General features: G+C 60.4%; 1 protein-coding gene across 10 annotated transcripts; it reads right to left on the bottom strand.

Moving 5' to 3' along the window:
• Positions 1 to 302: 302 nt before the first annotated feature.
• On the bottom strand, positions 303 to 25,542 carry SLC19A1 (solute carrier family 19 member 1). 10 transcript variants are annotated; one of them, XM_045501119.1, is made up of 7 exons: positions 24,142 to 24,339; positions 18,033 to 18,268; positions 13,298 to 14,069; positions 13,028 to 13,220; positions 10,447 to 10,559; positions 2,553 to 3,013; positions 303 to 1,762 (listed from the first exon to the last, which is right to left on the bottom strand). In XM_045501119.1, the coding sequence occupies exons 2-6, from the start codon at positions 18,219 to 18,221 to the stop codon at positions 2,565 to 2,567; spliced, it is 1,716 nt and encodes a 571-aa protein (XP_045357075.1). In that variant the 5' UTR covers positions 18,222 to 18,268; positions 24,142 to 24,339; the 3' UTR covers positions 303 to 1,762; positions 2,553 to 2,564. The 10 variants fall into 10 exon arrangements, with proteins under 10 accessions (XP_045357075.1, XP_045357071.1, XP_045357074.1 ...); XM_045501115.1 differs by lacking the exon at positions 24,142 to 24,339 and adding exons at positions 18,792 to 18,943; positions 20,392 to 21,084 and having other exon boundaries at positions 303 to 3,013; XM_045501122.1 differs by lacking the exon at positions 303 to 1,762 and adding an exon at positions 3,674 to 3,807 and having other exon boundaries at positions 2,870 to 3,013; positions 10,447 to 10,588; positions 24,142 to 24,338.
• Between the last annotated feature and the right edge of the window lie 345 nt (positions 25,543 to 25,887).

The raw sequence follows: 25,887 nt of genomic DNA, 5'->3' as shown, positions 1-25,887 counted from the left end.
CCCCTGAGGCAAAGGAACATACTGACTTGGGGAGGTGCCAGGTGGGGCCTCGGTCCCCAGCTGTGAGCTGCTGGGGCAGCTCAGGCCAAGGGCACAGCGTGGGGCCATTTCTCCTTGGCCTCCCGCAGCCACCCCCGGGCAAGAGCCAGCCCCAAACTCAGGGGCCACTGCTGCCCCCAGGCTATGGCCTTTACCCCAACACCACCTTGTGCTGGTGGCTGGGAGCCAGCCTGCACACGGGGCAGGTGCGTCTTCAGTTCTGTCCCACACCGGCTTCCCACGTGGAGCTCAATCCAGCCAAGGCCCTGCAGGGAGATTTTTCATCTCTACCCCCAGCGTGGGGCTCAAACTCACAACCCTGACATCAAGAGCTCTACTGACTGAGCCAGCCAGACACCCCCACGCTAGGAGTTGAGGGGCCCCCACCCAGGGATGGCAGTGTCCTGTCCCCGGGCCCCGCCCAGGTCCAAAACTCCTTTGCTGAGGCAAGGATTCCCAGAGCAGAGGCTTCCCTAGCCTTGCCCAGGAGCACATCCCGGAACCCAACTGGGCCCAAACCTACTCCCACTCCCAGGTGCCCGGCCAGAACTCCTGCCTGCTGAGTCCAGGGCCCCAGGTTTATCTTCATGGGACACAGAGTTCAAAAAACCACAGAGGAAAGGGGTGCCTGGGTGGCTCAGGTTAAGTGTCCGACTCAATCTCAGCTCAGATCATGATCTCATGGTTTGTGGGTTCAAGCCCCACGTTGGGCTCCACGCTGGGCACGAAGCTTACTTAAAACAAGGCACAGGGGCAAACAGGATCGCGACACCTGTCCTCAGCCAGGACACGGCTCACCTGAGACCGGCCTTGCCGAGCCCTGGGACCCGAGGCCGTGTAGACAAAGCACTCTGAAGGGGGCATTCTGGGGGCACCCCCAGGGTCCCTCCCCCCCTGGTGGCTGTGCTGGGTCGTGGGCACGGAGCCAAGCGCCTCAGGTCTGCTGTCTCAACACTGCCCTGTAAACCACGGCAGCCGGTCCTGCTAACTGTGTAATGTGGTTTCCAAACAGGCTCCAAATAAAAACAGCGTTTTGCATGGACACTCGGTTTGGAAGCAGCCTTCGTTATCGTGAGACAGACTGTGGGGGTCTCTGTCCTGCTGGTGGGTCCCGCTGAAGGGGCACAGGTGGGCGTGGCTAGATGTACACGGATGTCAGATGCACACACGTGCACGGGGATGCTGGTGCCCTAAACCTTGTCTCCGGAGCGTCCCTGGGGACGGCCGGCAGTCCGCACAGGCAAGCCGGGGTGTAGACCCAGCACCCACGTTCTCCCCAGAGCTGTTGCAGCACACAGAACCCACCGTGGGGCCAGGTGGCTGGGCCACCCACCCATGGGAGCATTCACAGGTCAGGGTGGGGGCAAGAGCAAAGGCCTGCATCGTGAGGACAGTGACCAGAGGTGAGAGGCACCGCCCTCCACCTGCCAAGTCCCGCAGGATCCCTGAGCATGGAAGGGGAAGAGCACTGCCCCTCCCCACGGGGTCCCTGGGGCATGGAGTCAGCGGGGAGGCCCCCTGTGGATGCCCCGCCCCCCCCAGCATCCTCCTGCAGCCTCAGGGCAGCCTCCTGAGACACCCTGCCCCCGACAAGCGGACCTCAGGGATCCCTGGGTGCAGGCAGCTCCTCTCCAGGAGGGCTGCTCCAACCTCTCTGCACCAAGCTGGCTCCGAGCAGCTGGCCTTCCCTTCCCGCGGGGCGTGGGCGCTTCTCAAGACAGGGCTGTAGGAGGGGGCTGTGCTCAGCTCGAGGCCGTGGGGGCCTGGTTTGGGTTCCTGCCTGGGGCCGGGGCCCTCTTCTTGGCCTCCTGACCAGCCGCCCCCACCCACGCCAGGTTAGTACAAGACCAGGAGCCCCTCCACGTGTGGGGCTTGTGGTTTGATTTTGGGGAGAGCCGACGGTCTTGCATCTGAGGCGGTGTGCTCAGGGTGGGTCCCGTGTGGGCCGGCACGTGGGTGAGTGACCCCAAGCGGTCTGCAGTCACCAGTGAGGTAGGTCAGGGTTAGCCCGCTGGGGGAGAAGCGGGGCTCCAGGGCCCCCGCATCCCTGCTTCCACCTGACGGGCCAATGTCTGCCACCGGCCAATGCCTGGCGTCTCGCCCGGAAAGAGAAGCCCACTGAGGCTTCTCATTTGGGTCAACTTTCTTTAGGAAAGGGACATAGTCTAAAGCAAGTACCTGGACAACTGGCCTTACCAAGTTTAGCCACAGGCTACGGCAATCAGGGATCCCGGCCTGGCCCTGCAGGGCACAGGATACCCTGTGGGGGACTGAGTCCCTGAGGCTGGCATCTTGGCCCCCTCACTGGTCCCCAGGAACAAGCAGGACCTGCCTCTTGTGGGGGGCGGGGTGAAGGCAGAGTGGCCTGGTGGGCACATGAGACCCCCCTCCCCGCCACGGGGACAGCAAGCCAGCCCGCAGTGCCCCAGCAGGCAGCGGGATGGGGACGAGAACCAGTACTCAGGGCCACCGCCAGACAAGCCCCCGGGGTGTGGGTCACAGGGATATCCCACCTAGGGTCCCCGTCAGTCCCTGGCTCCACAATGCGAACACTGGAATGTGGACCGTGCCGGAACCCGGGTCCTGGGCCAGCTACGAAGAGACATCCCTTCTGAGACATCAAGGCCCCAGGATGTGGAGCACGGTGCACGGGCTGCCTCCGGTGCCAGAGGAGCCTGGCCTCCCGCTAGGCCGGGCTGGGTCAAGCTTTGGCCTCGGGCTGCTGGTTCTGTTCCCGAGAGGCCAGCCCTGCCGTCCACACGCTGTCCTCCAGGGCCGGCGGGGGGGCTTCCGGCTTCGGGCCACTGAGGCCTCTGTCCTGCAGGCTCAGCACCTGCTCGGCCTTCTCCTCCTGGGGCGGGGGCAGGGCTGGGGGCGGGTGGCGGCCTTCCCGGAGGGGCCGCAGGATCACCAGCATGGCCGCCGAGAGGTAGACAATGAACAGCACTAGGAAGTACACGAAGTAGACGAGGAACTAGAACAGAGAGGGGTAGGGGTGAGGTCAGCCCAGACAGGTGAGGGGCAGGGGCGGGAAGGGGCCTGTGGATTCCTCCCTGGCTCTCCCTCCTCCCGCTGAGGCCATAGGAACCCTGCAGGAGTGGGGCTGGGTGCCCGAGGGTCGGGGGACAGGCCAGGAGCAGGTCTCCACAGTGGGCAGGGCCCGCCCTCTGCCCTGCTCCAGGACGAGCCCTGCGGGGGGGGGGGGGGGCCCACCGCTTTCCCACAAGCCCTGGCAGTTTCCCTGCATCGCGTGGCCCTTGTGATCTACCCCAAGATGCTCCGCTCGATTTAAGATAACAAACATGAGCTTCATTCTGTGGGCCAAGTTCCCACGGCTGCCGAGGGCACAAGGACAAGCGTGTGCGGGAACTTCCCACACGGCGGAGCCCAGACGCAAGCCCCAAGCCAGTCTCTGTCCCGGGGATCGGTGCAGCTGCGCGGAGCGCCCAGAACGTGGGAACGTCCCTCCCGAGTCTCATGACCGCCGGGACAGGCAGTCCAGGCGGTTCCGGGCGTCTGTGGGCCAGACCAGGCGTGGGTCCTGCCCGAGACCTTGGCGCTCCGCTCCCCGCAGGCCCCTCTCCGTGCCTTTCTGGGAAAAGCTCATCTTCACAAGCAAAACCGGGAAATGAACCATGACGGACGCTGCTTCCAGGCAGATGGAGCGGATGTGTTTTCCCCACTCCTCCCCCAGGTACGGCTGACGCTCTGGACGTTACACACAGAGCACACAGACGAAGGCAGTTCACCAGCTAGGAGCCCTGGAGGCTGAGGACAAACACCAATGTGTCCCCCGGGCTTTTCTAATTTTGTGCTGTAATTTTAGAAACGAAACCAGGGGCGCCTGGGTGGCTCAGTCGGTTGAGCGTCCGACTTCAGCTCAGGTCATGATCTCACAGCTCGTGAGTTCGAGCCCCGCATGGGGCTCTGTGCTGACAGCTCGGGGCCTGGAGCCCGCTTCGGATTCTGTGCCTCCCTCTCTCTCTGCCCCAACCCACTCACATTCTGTCTCTGTCTCTCTCAGAAATAAACATTAAAAAAAATTAAAAAAAAAAAAAAAAAAGAAAGAAACCAGCAACCCAGAAATGCCAGCTAATGAAGGGGGAAAAAAAACAAAACAAAAAAACAATAAAAGCTGTTCTTTCCAGCAAAAGGACTGGGACTGGAGAGGGACAGCCCATCAGGACAGGAAACAGAGGGAACAGCCCTACAATGGCTGAACCCCACCCTCATTACCCAGACTACAATGGGGCCCCCGTCAGATGGTGGTGAAGGCCCAGTGGGGAGCTGGAAAGTTCACCCCGGCAGAAACCACACAGAAAGCCTGGACTTTCACTCTCCCCAGGCGGTAACAACCCCCAAACCCCAGCCCTGTGGGTTGAGGACCTGTACCATTGCCCAGCAGCAGGGAGAACACCCCATCCCCGGTGGTGTCACTGGAGGCCATGTGGGAGCGGTCACAAGGCACCCCCCGCCTTGTAACCACTGGAGGCTGGAAGCCAGGTGGGGAGAACTGGAACCCCCGTCCTTGTCAGGCAGGCAGGAGGAGGGAGGAGCCCCCCCAGCTCCCTCTTGGTCAGGAGGTCTGAGCACAGAGCCTGAACTTCCACCCTCCTGGCTGTAACAAGGCACATGTCCCCAACCTCCTCTGCTAGAGCAGTGTCAGGAAAAAGCAGTTAAAGTGGAGGGTTTCGGTAAGATGCAGATCTCTTAACATAATCTCCGAAATGTCCAGGCTTTAATAAAAAAATCACTTAGAACCACAAAGACCTCTAACCGAATGAATACAATCCACAGACGCCGTCACAGGGACGACAGAGATGTTAAAATGATCCGAGAGAGACTTTCACACAGCATGGTGAAGCTGTTTCACCGTGCATGAACACTCTTGGAATAGGTCAAAAACTCTAAGAAAAGAAATGGAAGAGACAAAGAACAGCTAGAATTGAAAACACAATAACCAAACTAAAAACTCAATGGTTTCAACAACAGAACAGAACAGACAGGACAGAGAAAACAATCAATGAACTGGAAGATGGGGCGATGGAAATCACCAAATCTAAACAGAGAGAAAACAAGACTAAAAAAAAAAAAAAAAAAAAAAAAGAAATCCTAAGCAGAGCTTCATTCCCTTATATGACAAAAGATGTGATGTTGTGTCATGCGAATCCCACGAAAAGAAAGAGGATAGGGCTGGAAAACTACTTGAGGAAACAGTGGCTCCAAATTTGGTGAGAAATAAACCTACAGATTCAAGATGCTCAGGGAACCACACACACAGGACAAACCCAAAGAAAATCAGACCAACACACACCATATTTAAACTTCCGAAAAAGCTAAAGGCAAAGGAAAAAGAAAAGCCTTGCAAGTAGCCAGAAAAAAGTGACACCTTAAGGGAAAAGCAGTGGACTTTTTCATCAGAAGCCAGTTAAGACCACAAGGATGTGACACATTTTTCTTCAAAGTTAAAAGAAAAAACTATCAGCCTAGAAGCCTATATCCAGTATCATCTCCTTTGGGAATGAAAAGGAAATCAAGAGATTCTCAGAAAAAGGAAAAACTAACAGAAGAAGTGGTCACCAGCTGACCTACCCTGAAAGAAGGGCTTAAAGGAGAATTCTCTGAACAGAAAGGAAATCATTAAGTTGAAACCCTGGATCAACGGGGAAGACAAAAGAACACAGTGAGCCAAATCATGGGTAAACAGAAGGCTTTCTTTCTCTTCTAGAAATTTCTAAATGTTTGATAGTTAAAGCAAAATTTGGAACCCTAACTTATATGGCTGTAATGATATGTAGAGAAAATACTTGAGACAACTATACCATTAACAGTGGAAGGTAGGGGCGATGGGTGGCTCAGTCGGTTGAGTGTCCGACTTCGGCTCAGGTCATGATCTCCCAGTTCATGAGTTTGAGCCCCATGTCGGGTTCTGTGCTGACAGCTTGGAGCCTGGAGCTTGCTTTGGATTCTGTGTCTCCCTCTCTCTCTGCCCCTCCCTGGCTCATGCTCGCTCTCTCCCTCTCTCTCTCTCTCTCTGTCAAAAATAAACATTCAAAAAAAATTTTTTTTTAATGAATAAATAAAAACAGTGGAAGGTAGAATGACATGGTAGGAGATAAGATTTCTATACTTCGCTCAAAGAGGTTATTTAACACACAGTCACCATCAAAAAAGCGATGGCAAGAGATACACTCAAAAACACAACAGATAAATGAAACTCTAAAGAATGTGCAAACAATCCATAGGAAGGCACAGAAAATACAAAGGAGAAGAAAAGGAAAACAGAAAATGATATGGCAGATGTAAACTCTAACATGTCAATAATTTCACTAAACGTAAATGGTCTACCTTCACCACTTAAGACAGACGTTTGCAGAATAGATTATAAAACATGACTCAGTCATATGTAGTCTACAAGGAACTCATTTCAAATATAACAATACAGTCAGGTAAAAAGTGAAAGGATGTAAAAATGTGTATCACACAAATGTTAATTAAAGGAAAACAGAGGGGCACCTGGTGGCTCAGTCAATTAAGTGTATGAGTTCAGCTCAGCTCATGATCTCATGGTTCGTGAGTTCAAGCCCCGCGTTAGGCTCTCTGCTGACAGCTGGGAGACCAGAACCTGCTTCGGATTCTGTGTCTCCATCTCTCTCTGCCCCTCCCTGCTCGCTTGTGCACTCTCTCTCTCTCGAAAATAAACATTTAAAAAGAATTTTTTTTTAAGAAAACAGGAGTGCCTATGTTGATATTAGGTGAAGTAGACATCAGAGAAAAGAAAATGACCAGAGGCAGAGAAGGACATTTCATAATGATCAAAAGCTCAATCCATCAAAACACACTGCAATCCCCACAATCCCCAAGGTGTGTGCAACAAACAAAAGACCTAAAAACACGTGAAGAAAAACATGATGGAACTGAAAGCAGAAACGATCAAAGCCACAATTAAGGATGGAGATGCCAACACTCCTCTCTCAACAACGGGATGAGACAAAATCCACAGGGAGACAGATTAAATCAATACCACCATCAATCAGATCTAACTGGAATTTATAAAACACTCCACCCAACAAAAGGAGAATTCACATTCTTTTCAAGGGTCCCACATAACATATAATAAGATAAACCACATCCTGGGCCAGAAAACAAACCTCAACAAATTTAAAAGGACTGCCATCAGATAGACTATATTCACTGATCACAAAATAGAATCAAAACGGAAATCAACAACAAAGATAACAGGAAACTCTCAAAACACTTGGAAACCAAACAAGACCATCTGCAATAATTATAGGTCAAAGAGAAATAAAAAGATACACTGAGATGAACAAAAATGAAAATGCAGCTTCCCGATCTGTGGGACGCGGCTGAATTGGCAGGAGAGGGGACTGCACGCACAGCACTAAAAGCGAATGCTAGAGAAGAAGCCTCAAGGGGCACCCGGGTGGCCCAGTCGGTTGAGCGTCTGACTCTTAATTTAGGCTCAGGTCATGATCCCAGGGTCTTGGGACCGAGCCCCGTGTTGGGCACGCTTCGCGCGGAGCCCATTTAAGATCCCCTCTCTCCCTCTGCCCCTCGCCTCTGCTCGCGTGCTCTCTAAAATAAAAATAAAATAAAAAAGAAGCCTCGAGTCATTGATCTAAATTCCCATTTCAAGAACCTAGAAAAAGATGAATATGAATCTAAAGCAAGTAAAAAGAAGGAAACAATAAGGAGGAAGTCTGAGCCAGCCGCAGTAAGACAAGAAAAGGAAAGAAAAAGCATATGAAAAACAAACCACCTCCTGGAACCAATGAATGGCCACAGCAAGGCTATAAAACACCAACACCCGAGTATCGGGTGTCTCCCTACGTGTTCTCAACGAGCACACGGTGCTGCTGGACCGAAGCCATGTGTGCAGGCCCCCACCTCCAATGGGACTGTGTTTGGAGACAGGGCCTTCAAAGAGGCAATTAAGGTCAGAGGGGTCATAACAGTGGGCCCTGATCCAATGTGACCCTTGTTCCTGGAAGCAGAGAGGGACACCAGACGTGCACACACACGGAGAAAAGTTCACACGAGGACACAGAAGACGACGTCTACGTGCCAGCAAGCCCTCGGGAGCACCCAGCTCTGTGCACACCCTGACCTTAGACTCTGAGCTTCCAGGATTGTGAGTTGCCCAGCGTCTGGTGCTTCCATATGGCAGCCCCGGCAGACGAGTGTGGACACGAATGTTAAAATACACTACCACTCACAATTGCTCAAAACACAATGAAATACTTGGGCATAAACCTAAGAAAGCACGTACAATACTCGTTTGCCGGAAACTGCAAGATGCGGCAGGAAATCAAGCACTCTCCACACAAACGCAGACACACACCACGTTCACAGACTGGAAACAGAGCGAAGATGCCAATTCTCCCAGAACGGACACGGGCTTACTGTGAGTCGCAGCAAAATTCCAGTAAGAATTTTTGTAGGTAGACAAGTTGACTCTAAAATTTACACAGAAAGGCTGGGGAGCCTGGGTGGCTCGGTCGGTTAAGCGTCCGACTCTCGGTTTCGGCTCGGATCATCTCACAGTTTGTGGCTTCAAGCCCCATGTCGGGCTCCGTGATGACAGTGTGGAGCCTGCTTGGGATTCTCTCTCCCTCTCTCTGCCCCTCCAATGCTTGCTCTCTCTCTCTCAAAATAAACTTCAAAAAAGTTTTAAAAAATACATAAAACTTACAGAGAAAGGCAAGGAAACTAGAAGGCGGAAAGAATCCTGAAAACACGCTTCAAAGCTGGGGCAATCAGTCTGCCCAATTTCAGAGCTCACCGTGGAGCTGGCGAGCAGGACGCGGTGGCGGTGGCGGACGGGCAGGTGTCCAGCTCCGCGGGTGGCCCGAGAGCCCAGAAACAGACCCGCACGAACACGCGCAACGCGATTCTGACAACAGTGAGGCAGCAGTTGGACAGAGAAGAGACGGTCTCTTCGACGAGCGGGGCCGGGCAACGGGCCGTCCGGACAGAGGCGGCCTTTGACCTCACACAAAACTTAAGTCCGCGTGGGTCAGACTTAAAGGTAAACCCATGAAACTTTAAGAAAGAGATTGGGGAAGACTCTCGAGAGCCCGGGCCACGCAAACAGTTCTTCCACGTGACGCCAAGCCCAGATCCATAAAGGGAGAAACAGGTAAACCAGAGCTGATCAAATCTGGAAGTTTTGCTCTGCAAAAACCCCGTCAGGATGGACAGATGGGCCAGAGCGGCACAGAACGCGCGGACCTCATGCCGCCGACCCCACAAGGCATACGGGTGCGGGGCCGCACAGAACTCCGGGCGCCCCCCAACTTACTAACAACCTCCCGTGGCCCGGCAACTCCACCGGTAGCACGACTAACGCACACTTCGGATGCCGGCCGCTCTCAGCACAGTCCACCACACAGAGCACATCCACAGGGGGGCGCTCGGCAGACAGGAGCAAGCACTTCTCTTCTCCTAACCAGCGTTTTCAAACCCCGCAGGCCAGTTTCCAAACGTGAGGGTCTGTCCCCGCCCGGCGCCTCTTTCCAGTCAACTCTGGGGTCACCAAGGTAGTGCCAACTCAGCTCAGAGGCCGGGACTTCTCCGGGGAGCCCGAGCCCCCTGAGGTCCGGGCTCCAGGCAGATGGGAGGCTGCATGCCCCCAGGCTCAGGGTACGTGTCCGGCCACGGGTGGGGCGGGGTGGTCCCCAGGAGCCTGGCTGCCTCCCTCCTGCGGGCCTGCCCTCTGGCTAATTCCAGCTTGCCCGAGGGGTCGCACTGGGGCCGAGACCAGCCAGAGTTACACGTGGGAGTGTCCCCCAACCTCACAGGAGACAGAACTCTCAAGCCCTTCTCAGAGGCACCGAGGACCTGCCCAGAGTTGGATGGAGGGAGGGACCAGACAGGGGCCCACGTGCACCCAGATCAACCCCAGGTCCACTCTCCTGTCTTGCGGACAAAAAACAGCTCAAGTGAGGGTCAGGGCCCAGGCCAGATAGGTTTTGACATCAAAGGCAGAGACCTCAAACGGGCGGTGAGCTGTAACCACACAGGGAGGGGCTCACGGCCATACCTCTGTCCTTCCTGGGACATCAGCCGGTGTGGGGGATGCCAGGGGCTGCTCAGGGGGGCCTGCATCTGGGCGGCCTCGGGGGCCCCAGCAGCCTAAGCAGGGCCAGCTGTGCGCTGCCCAGACCAGGGGGCCTGCCCGGCCCCAGCCTGGGCCCCCGGGACGGGGCAGCCCAACCACAGCTGACCCTTCCCCCCTCCCTGCTCCTGCTCTGCCCCAGCCCACCCTGCCCACGCCGCCCCTGCAGCGGACCCGCGGACCCAGACCCTTTGGAGGGGGAGATGCCGCTGGCCGAACACCCCTCCAGAGGCTTCCGTCCCCAGGACGCGAGGCGGAAAGGGACTCACCTGCGAGCGCACCGGGAGGCCCAGACACCGCTTGTCGGCAACGATGAGGATGACGATGGTCTTGAGGACGGTGGCGAAGAACGTGTTGACTCCGAACACCAGGGCACAGAGCTCTTTAGAAAGAGAGGACGCGATCTGAAAGCTGAATGGGAAAGCAGCCGAGCTCAGACGCAGCTTCGGCATGGGGCGCGCCCACCGCATAAAGGGAACCGGCACGACCGGCCCGGGACCCAGGCGGCGCTCCGAGCCCTGCGCAAGCTGTGTGCGTGCAACACCGAGGACAACACACACCCCGGGAAGACGTCCAGAACATCTCTTGGTAATTCTGGGACAGAGTAAACAGAGCCCCGAGAGCCTCGTGAAAACAGGCAGAAATCACGAGGGTTCTGGAATCACTGTTCTTTCACGACTCGAGAAATTAGGGACAGGACAGTAAAACAAACAAGAGAAAGCAAGAGGCACGAACACACACACGGCTCCCGGTCCTCTGCAGAAAAGTGAACATTTGAAGGTGCTTCCGTGAAAATCCCCGAGGTGCCTCTAAAAACAACTGGATAAAAAAGCATTCCGAAGTTCTGAAGAAAGAAGGAAAATACGCAAGAAGCCTTTCAAGAGGGTGACAGAAGCAGAGGGGCCGCTGTGCTGGGGGGGGAACAAGGAAGGGTCCCCGCCCGCATGAGCAGCAGCATGACTGACGCAGAGTGAGGAAACCCAAGCGGGGCCGGGTCCCTGGCCACCTGCCCCGCGTGTCTGCTGTGTTCCACAGCCCCGCGTGGGAGCAATTGAGACGTGACAAGGGGCACACGGCGAGAAGCCCCCACCACATCCGGTTGCCCGAGGGACAGTAGAGAACCCAGCAAGAGAGGCCAGATGCAAACTACCCCTACGAAAGGCAAGGGGCCCGCAGGGCCACTGTGCGCCCGCCCAGGATCTACCGTCTTCCGGGGCACGCGGCCTGGCCTGGCCAGTCCCTCCTGGGACCCATCTGCGGCCATCAGAATCTGGAGGAATAAACGCAGATGAGGGGCTATCGACCTCAGGGCTCTCAGTCGCAGGGAAACATTGCACGTGGCATCCCAGTCACCTGGGGACCAGCCGCACAGCATCACCGAGAGGACCGAGAGGACCGACTGCGTCTGCACCTGTGACGCCGAAGCACACAGCTAAGTGTGCGGGGCAGGGCTGCAGCGGGACGAGCGTGGTCCCGTGTCAGCCCAGACACCTCGACGGCCGCAGCAGGCCTGGCGGTGGAGCCAGAAGGGCCGTTCTCCACGCCAGCCCACGTCGTATCCCACCCTTTCTGCGTTCCTACAAGCAGCACAAACGTCCGAGGAGATGTATCGAGTGCATAGCAGTCACAGCAGGTGACCCGGAGCCCTTTCCGGTGCTGACCGTGGTGCTCCTGGCCAACGAGATGCCCTGGGGACATTTGCAGGCTGAGAGAGGGCGAGGAGGGACAGGAGGCAGGGAGGACCAGCGGGCCACACAGGGGGCCGTCAGGGGAGGTGGTCCCGGCCACGGGGAGCAGGCTGGGCGTCTTCCGAGAAAACCGTCCCCAGGGCGTCTGGCAGAGCTCGGCCCTCCCCAACAGAAGAGGAGGGACACCTGGGCGGGTGTGGACCGAGTGTGGAGAGCAAAGCTAGGGACTGGCACTTCCGTGAGGCGACATCAAGGAGCTGGGAGCCTGAGGATGCCACGTGAGCTCAAGATCGAGTGCGGACAGATGATCTGATCAGGGGTGACCAGGAGGGGTGAGGCCCAGAGGGGAACCAGGGCTGGGTAGGGGAGCTGGTAACAGACCCAAGCCGACCTTGGGTGCGGGAAGCTCAAGGAGGGAGGGAGGGAGGGAGGGAGGGAGGGAGGCTCCTACACGTGTGGGGCGTGGGCACATGTGGCGTGAACATGTGTGGCAACAGCATACAGCTTCGTGAAAGGGTCAGTTCAAAGGAATACACAGAGGATCTTAGGAGCAAGCAAGACGTGGGCTGGAGAAAGTTCTGGAAGGCACAAGTGGGCTGAGGGCAGCACCTGGTTACTCCTTGGCCGTGTGTCACCGTGCCCTGCCGCGGAAAGGGACAAGAAGGGCCTCGTGCCACAGTCAGGGCCACAGCAGCGCCCGGGGCCTCAAAAACAGGCCAGGGAGCTGGGAGGAAGGACATTACAGGGGCTGGTAACTGTGGACGCCAAGTAGCCGCCACGGGAGAAGCAGAAGGGATGCCGATGCCACACGTGGTAGGCTCCGTGCCGAGCTCGGGGTCACAAAAGCCGGGACAAGCCGTGCCACGGACAAGGGACAGCTGGGCCCCTAGCGGGGGGGCACGCTAGGTTCACTGTTCCTCCCAGTAAGAGAGCACACCGCCCCGCTAGCTCCACGCTGCCTGCACGTGCCCCCTCCGCTCCCCACAGAACATTCTGGAAGGGAGGCCTCTTAACACATGCAGACAGCCTGTCCATTCCCAGCGAGCAGGAGGAAGGCGTGTGGCCCTCCGGCCACCCGCCACCAGCCGGGCTGCAGCTCTGGCTCTTAAGTGGCCACCCAGACCACGGCCTCACACGGCCCGCCCCGCTCCAGTCGACTCACGTGGCGATGGGCACCAGGAACTGGTAGGCGCCACGGAAGAGCACAAAGGCCACGTAGCACAGCCAGATGCTGCTCGTGCTGTACATGAGGAAGACCAACGCGGCCTGCACCGCCGTCACGCCCGCGATGACCAGCTTCGCCCACTGCGCCCAGCGGATCTTCACGAAGCCCGCGGAGAAGGAGGTGATGGCACCTGGGGAGACAGGGCGCGTCACGGCCGTCCCGGGGAGGCGGGCGGGGCAGGCGAGGCCGGCGGGGCCGTGGGCCTACCGAGCAGGGTGGACGCGGCGTCCGCCCCCCCGTTGTAGACGGAGGCGGCGTCCGTGGTGGGGTGGACCACGTTCCACAGGATGTGCACGTAGTACACGATCAGGTAGTAGGCGGCCGAGTTGAAGACCCACCAGAGGGACCAGAGGCGCAGCTGCGGCAGCCGCAGGTGGTCCCCCAGCTCCCGGAACATGCGCACCAGGGTCCAGTCCCGCCAGGCCCCCGGCGGTGCCCGGCCCGGCATGGCGTCTGCGGGCCGGGAGGGGGCCGGGTTCATGCGGTCCAGCTCCGAGGGCGAGGCCCCGTGGCGCGCGGGGGCGGCGCGGTTGAAGAAGAGGCTGCGCCTGGGGCGCTTCAGGAAGAGGGCGAGGAGCAGGCTGAAGGTGAGGAAGCCCAGGGAGATGTAGTTGACCGTGGAGAAGGGGACCCGGCCCACGGTGACCAGCAGCTGGCCCAGCACGGAGCTGGCGAAGACGCCCAGCAGCACGGCCGTGCGCGAGTAGCCGGCCATGCGCTGGTAGCGGGCCGGGCACACGAGCGAGAAGACGTAGGAGGAGTAGGCGATGCGGGCGGCCATGGTGAGGCTGTAGAAGAGCTCCATGAACTGCATGTGCAGCACGGAGTCGCCCAGCAGCAGCAGCAGCCACACGGAGACGTAGCTCAGGCCCTGCAGCACCAGCACCGGCTTGTAGCGCAGGTAGTCGGTGAGCAGGAAGACGGGCACCAGCACCGCCAGGTAGGAGTAGGACAGCACCGGCGTGATCTCGTTGGTGACCTGTGGGACGGCAGGCTCGTGACACCGCGGCCCCTCGAGCGCCCCGGCCGCCCCCCGCCCCCCGGGGCCGGGCCGTCGGCGTTTTCCCGCCTCACTACATCCGACAAAAACACACGGCCGTCGGGACTGCGCGCGGCAGCCTGGCGCCAACCACGTCCACACCACGGCACGCCGGCCCCGCGGGCACGCCGCTCCCGGCACAGGACGCCGGGGGCTGCCTCGCACGGGACGGCGGGCCCGGGACGCCGGGGACCGCCTCGCTAACGAGCAGTCACATGCTAACCCAGCTTTGTTTGTTCCTCGTGATACAGAAACACGATGTGGCTTCTCCTTGGTCACAGTTGTGACCAACTTACACTCCGGTCTCAGAAGGAAAGGCCGCAGACGACGAGTGTGCACAACAGGTTTCACAGACCAGAAGGAAAGGAAGAAACCACAAGGAAAAGGGAACCGGGCCGGAGGCAACAGCAGGGCCCGGACAGGCCCCCTCACACCTGTCTGCTGGGGGAGGGCACCGGCCACCACCCTCACTCGGTCCCGGGGCACAGGGACACTGGGTGGGAAGCCCCTGCACCCAATGCCACTGGACCCCACCACGGGGCTCTGGCCGTGGCTCGGATCCACCGGGGCAGGCACAGGTGGGCCCCCAGAGGCTGCGGCCTCCCTGGAGACCCACCAGACTCAGGGCACCAAACCTGACTCGGACCACAGAGCAGTCCCGGAGACAGCCCAGGAGGCCCTCGGCCCCGAAAACCAGCAGGCTCCGAGGCCCCGGAGTCGACCCTGGGTCAGCACGGGGGGCCGTGCCCACCACCTACCAGGCTCTGGGACGCCACGTGGACCCAGCGCTTCAGAGGGTTCAGCCGGGGAGTTCTGCGGCCCCGGCGCCTGCCCGCCCAGGGGATGCTGCGTGATGGGCCCGGCTGGCCACAGACGGTCCCGGGCCGAGTGTGGAGACCTGTTTCTGCCCCCGTGCACAGGACAAGCCTCAGGGCCCAAGGAAGGCCGTCGGGAGACCCAGCTCTGAGACACAGGGGCCCGTGACAGAACTTCCCTGGCTGGTGGCCTCTTAAACCCACATGGCCATGGGAAGCTGAGGATGACCCCAGGCCGTGGCCCCCGAGACACCGTGCACAAAAGCCCTAGGACATTCTGGGACACTTGGTGCAGGTGGGCCCCAGGGGAAAGAAGAACCTGCGCTTGGTCGCCAAGAACCACAGGGTCCCAGCCGCAGGGGGGTCTGGACCGTGCTTACAGTCTCCAAGAACATCAAACAGCCCTCACTTACCATGTCTCCTAACGACCCCCAGCCCCGCCCCGCAGCCCCACTCTGCTTCCCCTCAGGCCTGGCAAACAGCTGACCCAGGTCGCACGGGGAAGTTCCTGGAGGAGAGGGCACCCACGAGGTCCCCGGGGCAGACGGCAGCTGTCACGTGGCCCGGCCCTGGCACCGCCCGAGCCTCGCGTCGCCTGGACGCATTCCCATCCCGCTAGTGTCTGGTCCAGGCTGACGGGGAAAGCGCAGAAACCGTGCCCAGACCTAGATCCACGTGGCTCCCGGGCTGCTGCTTCTCGGATCGGGCGGGCTCGGCCGGGCCCCACAGCAGCCACGGGAAGGCAGGGAGGATGGGGCACCAGGATGGAGACCAGCGGGTTCTGAGGAGTGGGACGAAGGGGGCAGGGCAGAGCCACGGCCTCCCCAACTCCGGGAGGAAACACCAGAGCCGATGCCAGGCAGAGCCTGTACGCACACGGAGAACCGCCTGAGGCGAGGGCAGGGATGACACAGGGGCCTTCAGTGAGGAGGGCACCAGGTGGTGTCAGCCCCGTGAGGATGCTGGTCAGTGGTCCCGGGGGGGGGCTTTCCGTGGGGGCTGCGGCAGCAGGACTCAGCCAGGCAGCCTGGATGCAAAGGAATGACAGGCCTGCGGGTGCAGAGCAGGACCCGTCCCCTCCCCGAGGCACTTCCTAAGTCTGCGGCGGAGGGGGGGCCACGTCAGGCGACCTCACAGCATGAACCGTGGACAACCTGGCCAGACTAAAGCTTACAAAGCGGGGGAGACCAGCCCAGACTAGGAGAAACATGTGACCCCAAAGAGCAACCAGAAGGCAGACAGCCCCGGAGGACACAGAGACAGCCAGGTGACAGCCAGGCCCCGCGGACCGCACGGAGAGCAGAGAAACACAATCCAGCAGCACACCGGCTGTTCGCTGCGATCAGATGGGCAGAAACTCAACAGCACCAATCAGATGCTGGCGAGGGAAACGGAAGCCACGTGTGCGTGGCCAGGCCCGGTACACCTGCCGAGGGCTGGGGTAGGGACAGCCTGGAGGCCACCTAAGCACCAGGTGAACGCTCTGCGGTTCCACCCCCAGGGTGCACGAATGTCACATCAGCCCGAGCCTGTGGGGACCAGTGTCCCCAGTCGGCCCAGCAGCGAGAAGCCGCAGCGGCTGTGCGGACACAAGCCAGCCAGCTCACAGCTGTGCCACCCGTGGGCCCCGCCGAGCAGCCGTGAGCACAGCCCGCCCGCCTCTGCTGCCCGTCTAATGGCGTCCACGGGGCTGGTGGTCTGGCTGAATGTCCGGAACCCCCCACAGCGGACACTTGAACCACAGTCTGAACTGCGTGAGTCCCCTTGTCTCCAGGTTGTTTTCAGTAAATACAGTCCAAGCGCCACATTGTTTTCTCTTCCTTACGATGTTCTTAAAAACACTTTTTTCTCTAGCTTCCATTGCTATAAGGATAAAATATGGAACACACATGACACACGGAATACGTGTTAACTGTTCATGCTGTCGGCAAGGCTCCTGGTCAGCAGTGGGCTATCAGTAGCTAAGTTTTTGGGAAGTCAGGTTATACGCAGATTTTCAACTGCACGGGGGTTGGGCACCCCTAAGCCCCAAGTTCAAGGATCATCTGTATTCGATCAGTTCACGTGCAACCGGAGAGCAGGCAGATGAGCTTTATAACTTTGCTGCAGACATTTTTCTTGTTTTTCTTGTTATTTGAATGGAGCTTCGCGTACGTGCTTATTCCGATGAGGGCCGGCCGCCCCTCCAGACAGCAGTGCTCCTGAGAGCGACAGCCACCTGGCCCACCAGTGAGCGCGGGAGGAGGGCCAGAGAGCCTGAGTGGGGGTTGGGGGGGCACAGGGCCCCCCCTCGGAAGCGATTGGCTCTGGGATCAGGTGCAGTCACGTGCAGGGTTAGACCTCCTGCGAGCCGGTCAGGCAGGTATTTCCATCTTTCCCAAGGCGGCTACTTTGAGGGTCAGGCCTCATTTGGGCGGCAACGCCACTTGACTTAAACAAGTCTCAGGTGTGCAAGGGGACGGTGACAAGCTCTCAGGGAGCAAGGAAGGCAGCAGCTCAGCATGACCCACAGTTCAGACACAGTGACAGGGGACACAGGGGCTGGCGCACACGCTGGAGGGGACGGGCGGCCAGAGGCCGAAGGGCAGGGGTGAGTGAGCAGGGAGCCTGGGCCGGGAACAGGTCGGGCAGGAGAGCCAGGCGGTGAGCAGAGCTGGCACAGAAGCCCTGACCGAGGGATTCATTGACCAACAGCCCTTGGGTTCTTTAGTTGTGTGGAGAAGGAAAGGCTGGAGGTGTGTAATCTGTTGCTGCCCCAGGGTGTAAGCTTATTAGTCAAGTTTCAAGGAGACCCTCTGTCCTGGCTGCCTCATCAAAGGGAAACTCCTCAGTCCTCAAAGGCTGCAAGCAGGCCGTCTCGGCAGGTGAGCCCGCGGGGGCGGGGTCCTCCCCCTCCGGCTGGGGCAGCCAGCCATCCCTCTCGGCTGCCATCCCTCTCGAACTGGCCTGGTCAGTGACAGCCTGACCCTCGCTGTGGAGGCGGCCCTCAGGGGGGCCGGGATCGGGGCCCCTGACCCCCATAGCCACCTGCCCTCGCAGGCTCAGCCACCTCGGGCCGGGGGCGCCCCCACATGCCGCGCCCACGCACCTGCTCCTGCGTGAAGTTCTTATCGGTGCCCAGGAGGTAGGGGGTGATGAAGCTCTCCCCGGGCCGCATCTGTGCCATGAAGCCATAGAAACACAGGTAGAACACCAGGCACCTCCAGGATTTGAGCTCAGGGTGCCGCCCAAGCTCCGGGGGCTCCTGCTTCTCTGCCACCTGGCCGGAGGGCACCATGCTTGCTGTCCAGGCCGCCCACAGCCCTGCAGGAGAGGAGGCTGTTCCTGAAACAGACGAGGCAAGAATCGGGACAGCTCAACCGGCAGCCCGTGGACACCACCCTGCCTGCCCCCCAGAAACAACACCGAAGAGCGTCCCCTTCTTTCACGGAGTTAGGACCCAACGTCCACATGGGCAGAAGAGCCCAGAGGCCCCAACCCTGAGAATCCCCCGGAGCCCGTAGCAACCCAGATGCCGGGCGCACACACTGGGCTGTCACCACCTCCGGGGGCTACCAGGACGACCTCACCCCATACCTCACCCACCACGGGATTGGCTCTTTAAACATCAACTAAAGCCAAATACAACTTAGAATCCAGTCTTCAAGCACACCAGACTCATTTCAAGTGCTCACAGCGGCGGCAATGGCTATGGACTATGGGGTGGGCACGAATCCCTCCCCGGGAGAGGTCTCGGGGACAGCCTGCTCCGGCGGCTGGTGTCACGGCACCCGGACACATCCCTGTGCGGAGACCTAGCTGCCCCAAGATGGCAGGAAGAGACCTTGCCGGGCCGCCTGGCACACACCTGGCCACAGTCAGCGAGCTGCAGCCTGGGGGCGCCGTCCCGTCGCTGGTGGGGGGGGGGGGACTCCATGCACAACACCGGAGGACGTGGCAGACGAGCCTGGGGGTGACACTGACTGTGGGCAAGGAGGGCAAAGGGAGAAGCAGGAGCCTCTGGAGGAGAGGGTGACAAGGTGACAGGAAGGGACCACATGGGACAGAGGCCTTCAGCCTAATGACCCTGGAGCCTTGAGAGGCGGCAGGAGGAGCGTGGGCTGCCAGGTGTCCCCCAAGGGCAGCCGCACCCGGGGGCACTTTGGGTTTGTTTGGCCCAGGTGTGAACAGCAGCTTCCCAAACCGGCTAAGCCTACTCCAGCAGAGAGCAGCAGGGGGTCAGACCCACTCCAGCTTCCGGTTTCGGTTTGCTGCTGTTTCCCTTTGTTACTATGTTTCTATAAGTCAAGTGACACTGGCTCTCCATTTAAGGCACTGATATGCCCTTCTTTTTAAATAAGCAGGAAGCCCGGGAGGCAGGCATCGTGGGAGGGTGGGGAGGACACGCGTGCTAAGGAGCCACGCTAAGGAACCCTGTGGCTCAGGCCGGGTAGGGATGCCCTGGGTGCAGAGGGTGGCGGGGCTGACAGACGGCGGGAGAACTCTGCTCCTGCGCGGCCTGGCCTTTCAAGGAGAGTGCGTAGAGGGTGTGGATCCGGGCAGGGACCCCCTCCAGTTCCCAGCGGGCGCAACAAGTTCCCAAGATGTGAAACCAGCCTTGTGGGGGGTGGTCCAGGGACCCCGAGGAAAAGCCACCAGACTCCCAGCACATGCAGCCCAGAGACCATCCAAGCAGGAAGCGCTCCCACACTCCTCCCAGGATGAGCCGCAGAAGAGCCAGGTGACTGCAGAGACCCCACCCACAGGAAGCACAGAGCCTCAGCAAAGTGAACTGTGGCCTCGTGAGCAGGCCTGTCCCCGCCTTCCACGCACCCACGCTTATTTCTGTGACGCAGGGACAACCAGGGGGACAGCAGTGAACCCCTCCGAAGCCAGGCTGGAGGGTCTGTGGGGGCTACGTGCGATGGCAGGGGCGAGGGGCAGCTGCAAGAATTTGAGAGTTTCAAAGGCGGGGAGGGTGGTGGTCCCAGGAGTCACAAGGTCCTGGGCCGGCCCCTCAACGTTCCCAAGGGGCCAAATGAAACGGTCAGCCAGGTGGCAGAGCCGCAACTCCCCCCACCCCCGGAAAACCGCCGCAGGACGCACAGGCCAAATGGCTTCAGCAGACAGACTGGTATTCCCTCCTCCAAACCCACCAGGAGCTCGTACACATGGGGGGCCCAGGGCCACAGGGAGAACCACCCAACCTCGGGTGCACCCCCAGGGACCCCATCCCTGCCCCAGGACCCCCTCAAGTTCACTCCCCCACTCCCAGGTACACTCCCTGGACGCCAGGGCAACCCCACACTCACCTAGCCAGGCTCCCCAGCTCAGGGTGAACAGCCAAGAATCCACCTGAACCCAGGGTCCCCAGGGGCAGGTCCCCACCCTCCCAGGGGCTCAGAGGCCTTGAGGACTTGGCCATCCTGTTCAAACAGGTGTCATCTCCAGAAGCAATGAGAACTTACCATTACCTGGTACCCCCTGAGTCCTGGGGCAATGGTGCAAGTTTCAGACACGAGCACCCGACACGCTAATGCTTTTTGTTCTATATCCTGGACTCCAAAGGCTTCGGAAACCCAGGAGTGGTTCTTTCCTCTCTACAGTGAGAACTGCCAGGAGCTCCCCGTGCAGCTGTCTGAAGGTCTGGGTCGCGGCCCAGGACTCTGCACCTTACACGTCCCGTGGGCAGGCCCGAGCAGGCGAAAGAACACAGCGCCCCAGGACACTCTGCCTCCGGTCCCTGGCTAGACGTGCAGGGCTACATCTCAACGTCAGGACTCCCAGGGAGTGTGGCCACCCTACCCCAACCATCGCTCAGGTGGGCCCCTGGGAGCCCTCCAGGGTCACAACACAAAGGTGGGCCAGCCTCAATGCCCAGAAGGATGGGTATGAAAGGAGCCAGCCCAGGTGATGGCCAGGGAGCCCCTACCACCAAGGAGCTCACGGAGGACGGGGGGAGTATCTACAGAGACGGTGCATCAGAGAGCCCCTTCCCTGCCTGCCCATTCTCCAGTTCCATCCCTGAGATCTAGGGACACTGCCCTGTGCAGGGCTCAACCTGCTGGGTGGCCAAAGGCCCCAGCCCTTCTCCCAAGTTCCATAATAGCTGGGGTGAAGGAGAGGCCTCCCCCCGCCGGAAGAAGCCCTGGCCTCTGGGGCCGCCTCTGTTCTCTGACCACATGATGCTAAGTTCCGCCCCACCCCACGCCCCCACAGCTCACTCCAAGTCCTCGGCTCAATGTCCTGCACACAAGTCTCACCTCTGGGGACCACACTGTGTTCGCTCTACACTGGCGGCCCACGAGCTGGCCTGAGTCACCCCTGCACGGCAAGTCCACCTGAAGTGTCCGTGAACGTTTGCTCGAGACCGGTTCCCAGCAGGGGTCTCCGCAGAAGTGCAGCGGGGCCTCCCACCCACCGCGGGCACACCGGAAAGGGGAGCTCGGCTCCTCAGCCCAGGCACCAGGGGCAGTGGAGACGCCCGCCTGTGACGGAGAGTACGTTTACTGTCCCGCTGCTGGCCCAGCCTCACCCTGCCCCATGCCAGGAGGCAGAAACAGCAGTGAAGGCGCTGAGGAGCATGGAAGGCTCCAGACTCTCAAGAGCGTTCCTTCAAAACTGGGCACCTGCATTTCTGCTCCAGATATTTCTGTTGTTTAAGAGCCCCGCGCCTCCTCCAGGTCGGGGGGGGGGGGGGGGGGGGGGGCCGGTCCTGGACCTCCCTGTCCCTAGCCGCTCCCGGACCCCTGACGTGAGAGGTCCCACCGCAGGGGCACCCAGGGCTGAACTCAAGGAGGCAAGAGAGCCTACAAGCCGGGGCACGTGTGGCAAAGCTGACCCTCTGGTCACCCCTCACAGCTGAAGTGCCACCACCTGACCTCCCAGAACAAAGGACAGCAGGCCGCGCACAACCCACCATGTGAAGCGGTCGCTGGCGATGCTTATCTGCACGGAGACACCCTGGGGTCATCAGGCTTGTGTCCACTTTGGAATGCGCCTCTCCCACACTTTGAACAACTTCTCAACAGGCTGGGCATGTACAGGCTGGACAATTCAGAATCCAGGGAACTCTGAATTGAGCCGGGCAGGACAGGCTCAAGGGGAGGAGCTTGGTCCCCTCCCTGGAGCACGGCCAGCCACACAGAAACAGGAGCCAAACCTCCGGAGTCTAATTTGAAATCCATTTTTAACACTGGCCACTGGGGAAAAGGTGTTGACCACTACAGGACCAGTGCGTGTTGACAAGCCCTGTCACGCGGCCTCTCCAGGAGGAAAGGCAGCCCGTGCCCGCGACTGAGCATCAGAGAAAAAGGCCAACTCAGAAGCCAGGGGTCTCAGCCAGCGAGGCTGGGGCCCTGCCCACGTTCAGGTGGACTTCGTCTGCTTCGGGTGAGTTCACTCAACTCACCTGGGCTGGGTGTAGACACCAGCCCTGACGAGTGGCCAGCTGCCACGGCCAGGACTCAAAGTCCTCTCTTGAAAACACGCAGGCCCTTCCCAGGCTCACACTCCAGGAAGGTGAGGAGGGGTGCCACCACACGGGCACAGGTGCAGCACAGCCCAGAAGGCAGATGAGGCACTGAGCTCAGGGCAAGTGGCCAGCAGGACGGGCCTGGACCGCAAGTGCCCTGACCCCAGCCCAATGCCATGCAACTTCAGGCCCCTTCAGGGCAACCGAAGGAAACACCGACCAACCAGGAGAGTCGTGGGAGGGGACCGAGGACCCCAGCAAGTGCCCCCAAGAGAAGGTTCTAACAGCCCCCACAGGGACACCCCCGCCGACCACCCGTCCTGGGGGGGGGGGAGATTCTGTACCTCCAGGACCCAATCAGTCTAGAGACACAAAACCAAAAAAAAGCAAAATCCACCTGCCTTGTTTTGTGCTTTAAACCGGCTACTGTTCCCCCAGGTTAACGAGGGAGGTTCATTACATTCTTAGTGAAAAAGAAAGACCCCCACAAATCGCTTGACACAGTTCCCTGTTCCAAAGAGTAAAATTACAGCTTCTGGCCGTCACTACTGTAGACACCGAACCCACAAGTTGAAAACTGGCTGATCATCACTGCCCAGCACAAGTGACTAAAATATCCAGAGTTGCTGACATCCACTAAAGCCCCCTCGGTAAGAAAGGAATGAGTCGCACCAACTCGAAAGGATTCAAAGGCAGAGCAATGCAGTATGGTGGGAGACAGCAGGGGGAGACACCATCCGGGGTGCTTCAGGCCTGGGCACTGGGCTCCCACACCTGCAGAGTAAGGCAGTTCCCCCAGGCCAGAAAGTCCTGGTTCTGCTCATTCAGTCTGGACTGCAGGAGGGCCCTCCGGTCTCCCTTATGGAGAGGGTCTCAGCAGGGGACCCTGTTCCAAAAACTGTACCCTACCCGCACTCTGCGCAGCATGGGAACCAGCTTCTTCTAGATGCTCTGGACTTCTGAGCTGTCTCAGATCCTAACCTGTGCTCAGACCAGTGGGGCTGGGCGCCCTGAACATGCCATGTGTGTCTGGGCCACAACCCTGGACTCTCCAGAACAAGCGTTTCACTCGCGGAAAGTAAACAGGACCCTGGAGGATAGCTTCCTCCTGCAGAGATGTAGGCAGGTCCACTCAGGAAAGGACCGCAAGCACAAGGCTCGAGTTCCCAGACAATCTCCAGCACTCTCTGCTGCAACCGCTCCTCCAAAATAGATGGCCATCAGCACCTCTGAGCTCTGGGGCAGGAGACGAACAATGGGCCCGGCAGGGACTGGGAAGCGCGCCAAGGGCCCTCCGGGTCGCGTGGGTGGACCGGGGATCCCCCGCCGCCCCGCAGGCGGAGCACGTGCGCACGGGTGGTGCTGTAGGGGCACCGTGCCCGGCCGCCAGCGCCGAGTCCACGCGGTTCTGTCCATCCTGGGTAAGAGTCCCAGAGTGACGGGGAAGGGTCGGGGTGGCGCTCAGACCCCAACTAGCCGGACAGGTGCTGAAGTGACCGGAGGTGAGCGAGTCGCGCCACAGAGGATCGGAGCGTGCGCGCACCGTGAGCACCGGCGGGAAATGCGGCGGGCGGGCGATGCCCGAGTCCCTCCCTTCACGGGACCCACGGCCACCGCGGGGAGGAACGGGTCACCGTGCGCCCAGGTCGCGCCCTGCACGCGCCGGCCGTGCCCACGCCCGTGCACTGACCCCGCAGCCCCCAGCCCGTGCACTCACCCCGCAGCCCCCGGCCCGTGCACTCACCCCGCAGCCCCCGGCCGTCATTCACCCCGCAGTCCCCGGTGCGCGCCTCCCCAGGTACCCAGGCGGGCGGCTGGCGTCCGCTCCTACCGGCGCGCTGCAGCGCTGGGCGGGGGCGAGGACCCACTCGGGGTGGGCGCACGCGCCGCCCCGGCGCACACAATGACCCGCGGCCGCGGGCGCTGCCGGGAAAGGCGGCGGGACCACGCCCCCGGCCACGCCACGCCCGCGCTCCGACCCGCGCAGCCGCGGCAGCGCTCGCCGCGGTGCCCCGCGCTAGTTCCCAGGCTCGCGGTCCGCCCGCCCCGCCACTGCCTCCCGGTCACGAGGCCGCCTCTTGGCGCGGGCCTGGGAGCCTCCGTGAGGGGCCTGGCCCATCCACGGGGCGTCCGCACCACCACCCCCCCACCCCCCCGCCCCGGCCCCAGCCTCCACTCGACCGCCCCTCGAGGTCCCGCCGGCATGCAACCCCCTCTGCACCGTCGCCCCACCCCTGCCCGCCACAGCCCCCGCTGGGTCGTCCTCCTGCCCCCCACTCCGCCCGCAGCCTCCACTGGACTGTCCCTCGCGCGCCCACCTGCTCCCCGATGTAGCCCCCACCGGACTGCCCAACACCTCCCCCACCCCGCAGGCCTCACCAGACAGCACCCGGGGCCGTAGCCCCCCCCCCCGGACCGCTCTTCCCACCCCCCCCCCAAAGCCCCCACTGAACTGTCCCCCCAACCAGCTCCGCAGCCCCTTCTGGATCATCCCCCTTGCCCCGCCCACAGCCTCACTAGACTGTCACCCCGCCCCGCCGCCGCCAAGCAGATCCCACTAGACTAGCAGATCCTCCCCTTGCCGCAGCCCCTTCTGAGCCGTCCTGGCCCCCCACCCACCCTGAGCCTCTACTGGATTGCCCCCCTCCAGCCCCCACCCGACTACACCTCCCCCAGCCCCTGCCTTCTCATTGCACCCCAGCTGGAGCCCCTACTGGGCCTTCCCCCCTCCCTCTGAACTGTTCCCCTGCCCCCCCCCCCCCGTGAAACCCCCATGAAGCCCCCACTGAACCACTCCTCCCAGAACCTCCATTGGACCACCCCTCACGGGCCCCCACTGGGCCGTGGCTCCCAGAGTCCACTGGGACCCGCACACACCTACCCCCGGCCCTGGCTGCAGCGAGCCCAAGTCCTGGAGGCAGGCCCTCCAGCCCCCCTACCAACTGTGACTGCCTCTTGGAAGAGTGCCGGCCCCTTGACCCCTGCTGGGGCCTGCCCCCACCCCCTGCCTTACCCAGCTAGAAGTTCATGTGCTTTTCTTTTTGGCTCATTTTAAACGTTCCTTTTCTGGCTAAGCCGCAAGCTCAAGCCAGGGACATCGGTCACTGTGCCAGGCAGGACAGAACTATTGGTGTTTTGATTATCTTCCCCCTACCCCCACGCAGCACCAGCCAGTAGGATTCACCATGACCCACATTTGGTTTGGAGGCTGGCTGCAGCACCAACAAGACACAGGCACCTGCTCTCGGGGTCACAGCAAGCAGCCTCTACCCGAATGCACCCAGTGCCCGAGCCCCACTGGTACTTCCCTGGGATTCCCCAGTCGGTGGTCAAGACTGACCAAGAACCAGCCAGGCTGCAGGGTGGTGAGAGGGAGGGGAGGGCAGGAAACCCAGAGAGGATGGGAGGGGCCATCTGGCCTCCTGGCCCCCAGTTACCCATCTCAGGCTCCCAGGAAGAAGAGCTAAGGGGAGAAGTGGTTGCAGGTCCC

The sequence above is a fragment of the Leopardus geoffroyi genome, chromosome C2 (assembly GCF_018350155.1).
Source record: "Leopardus geoffroyi isolate Oge1 chromosome C2, O.geoffroyi_Oge1_pat1.0, whole genome shotgun sequence".
Lineage (NCBI taxonomy): Eukaryota > Metazoa > Chordata > Mammalia > Carnivora > Felidae > Leopardus > Leopardus geoffroyi.
The sequence above is the reverse complement of the archived record's forward strand: the minus strand, read 5'-3'. Positions and strand labels throughout refer to the sequence as shown.

Bases quoted from the DNA above. Each gene is read 5' to 3' on its own strand.
- SLC19A1 (XM_045501118.1), bottom strand. From the start codon at position 18,221: ATGGTGCCCTCCGGCCAGGTGGCAGAGAAGCAGGAGCCCCCGGAGCTT. The intron at 14,070-18,032 runs GTGCGTGGGCGC...GCCGTCCCACAG, and splicing joins AGAACTTCACGCAGGAGCAG to GTCACCAACGAGATCACGCC. The intron at 3,014-10,446 runs GTGAGTCCCTTT...TCTCTGTTCTAG, and splicing joins GCCTCCCGGTGCGCTCGCAG to TTCCTCGTCTACTTCGTGTA.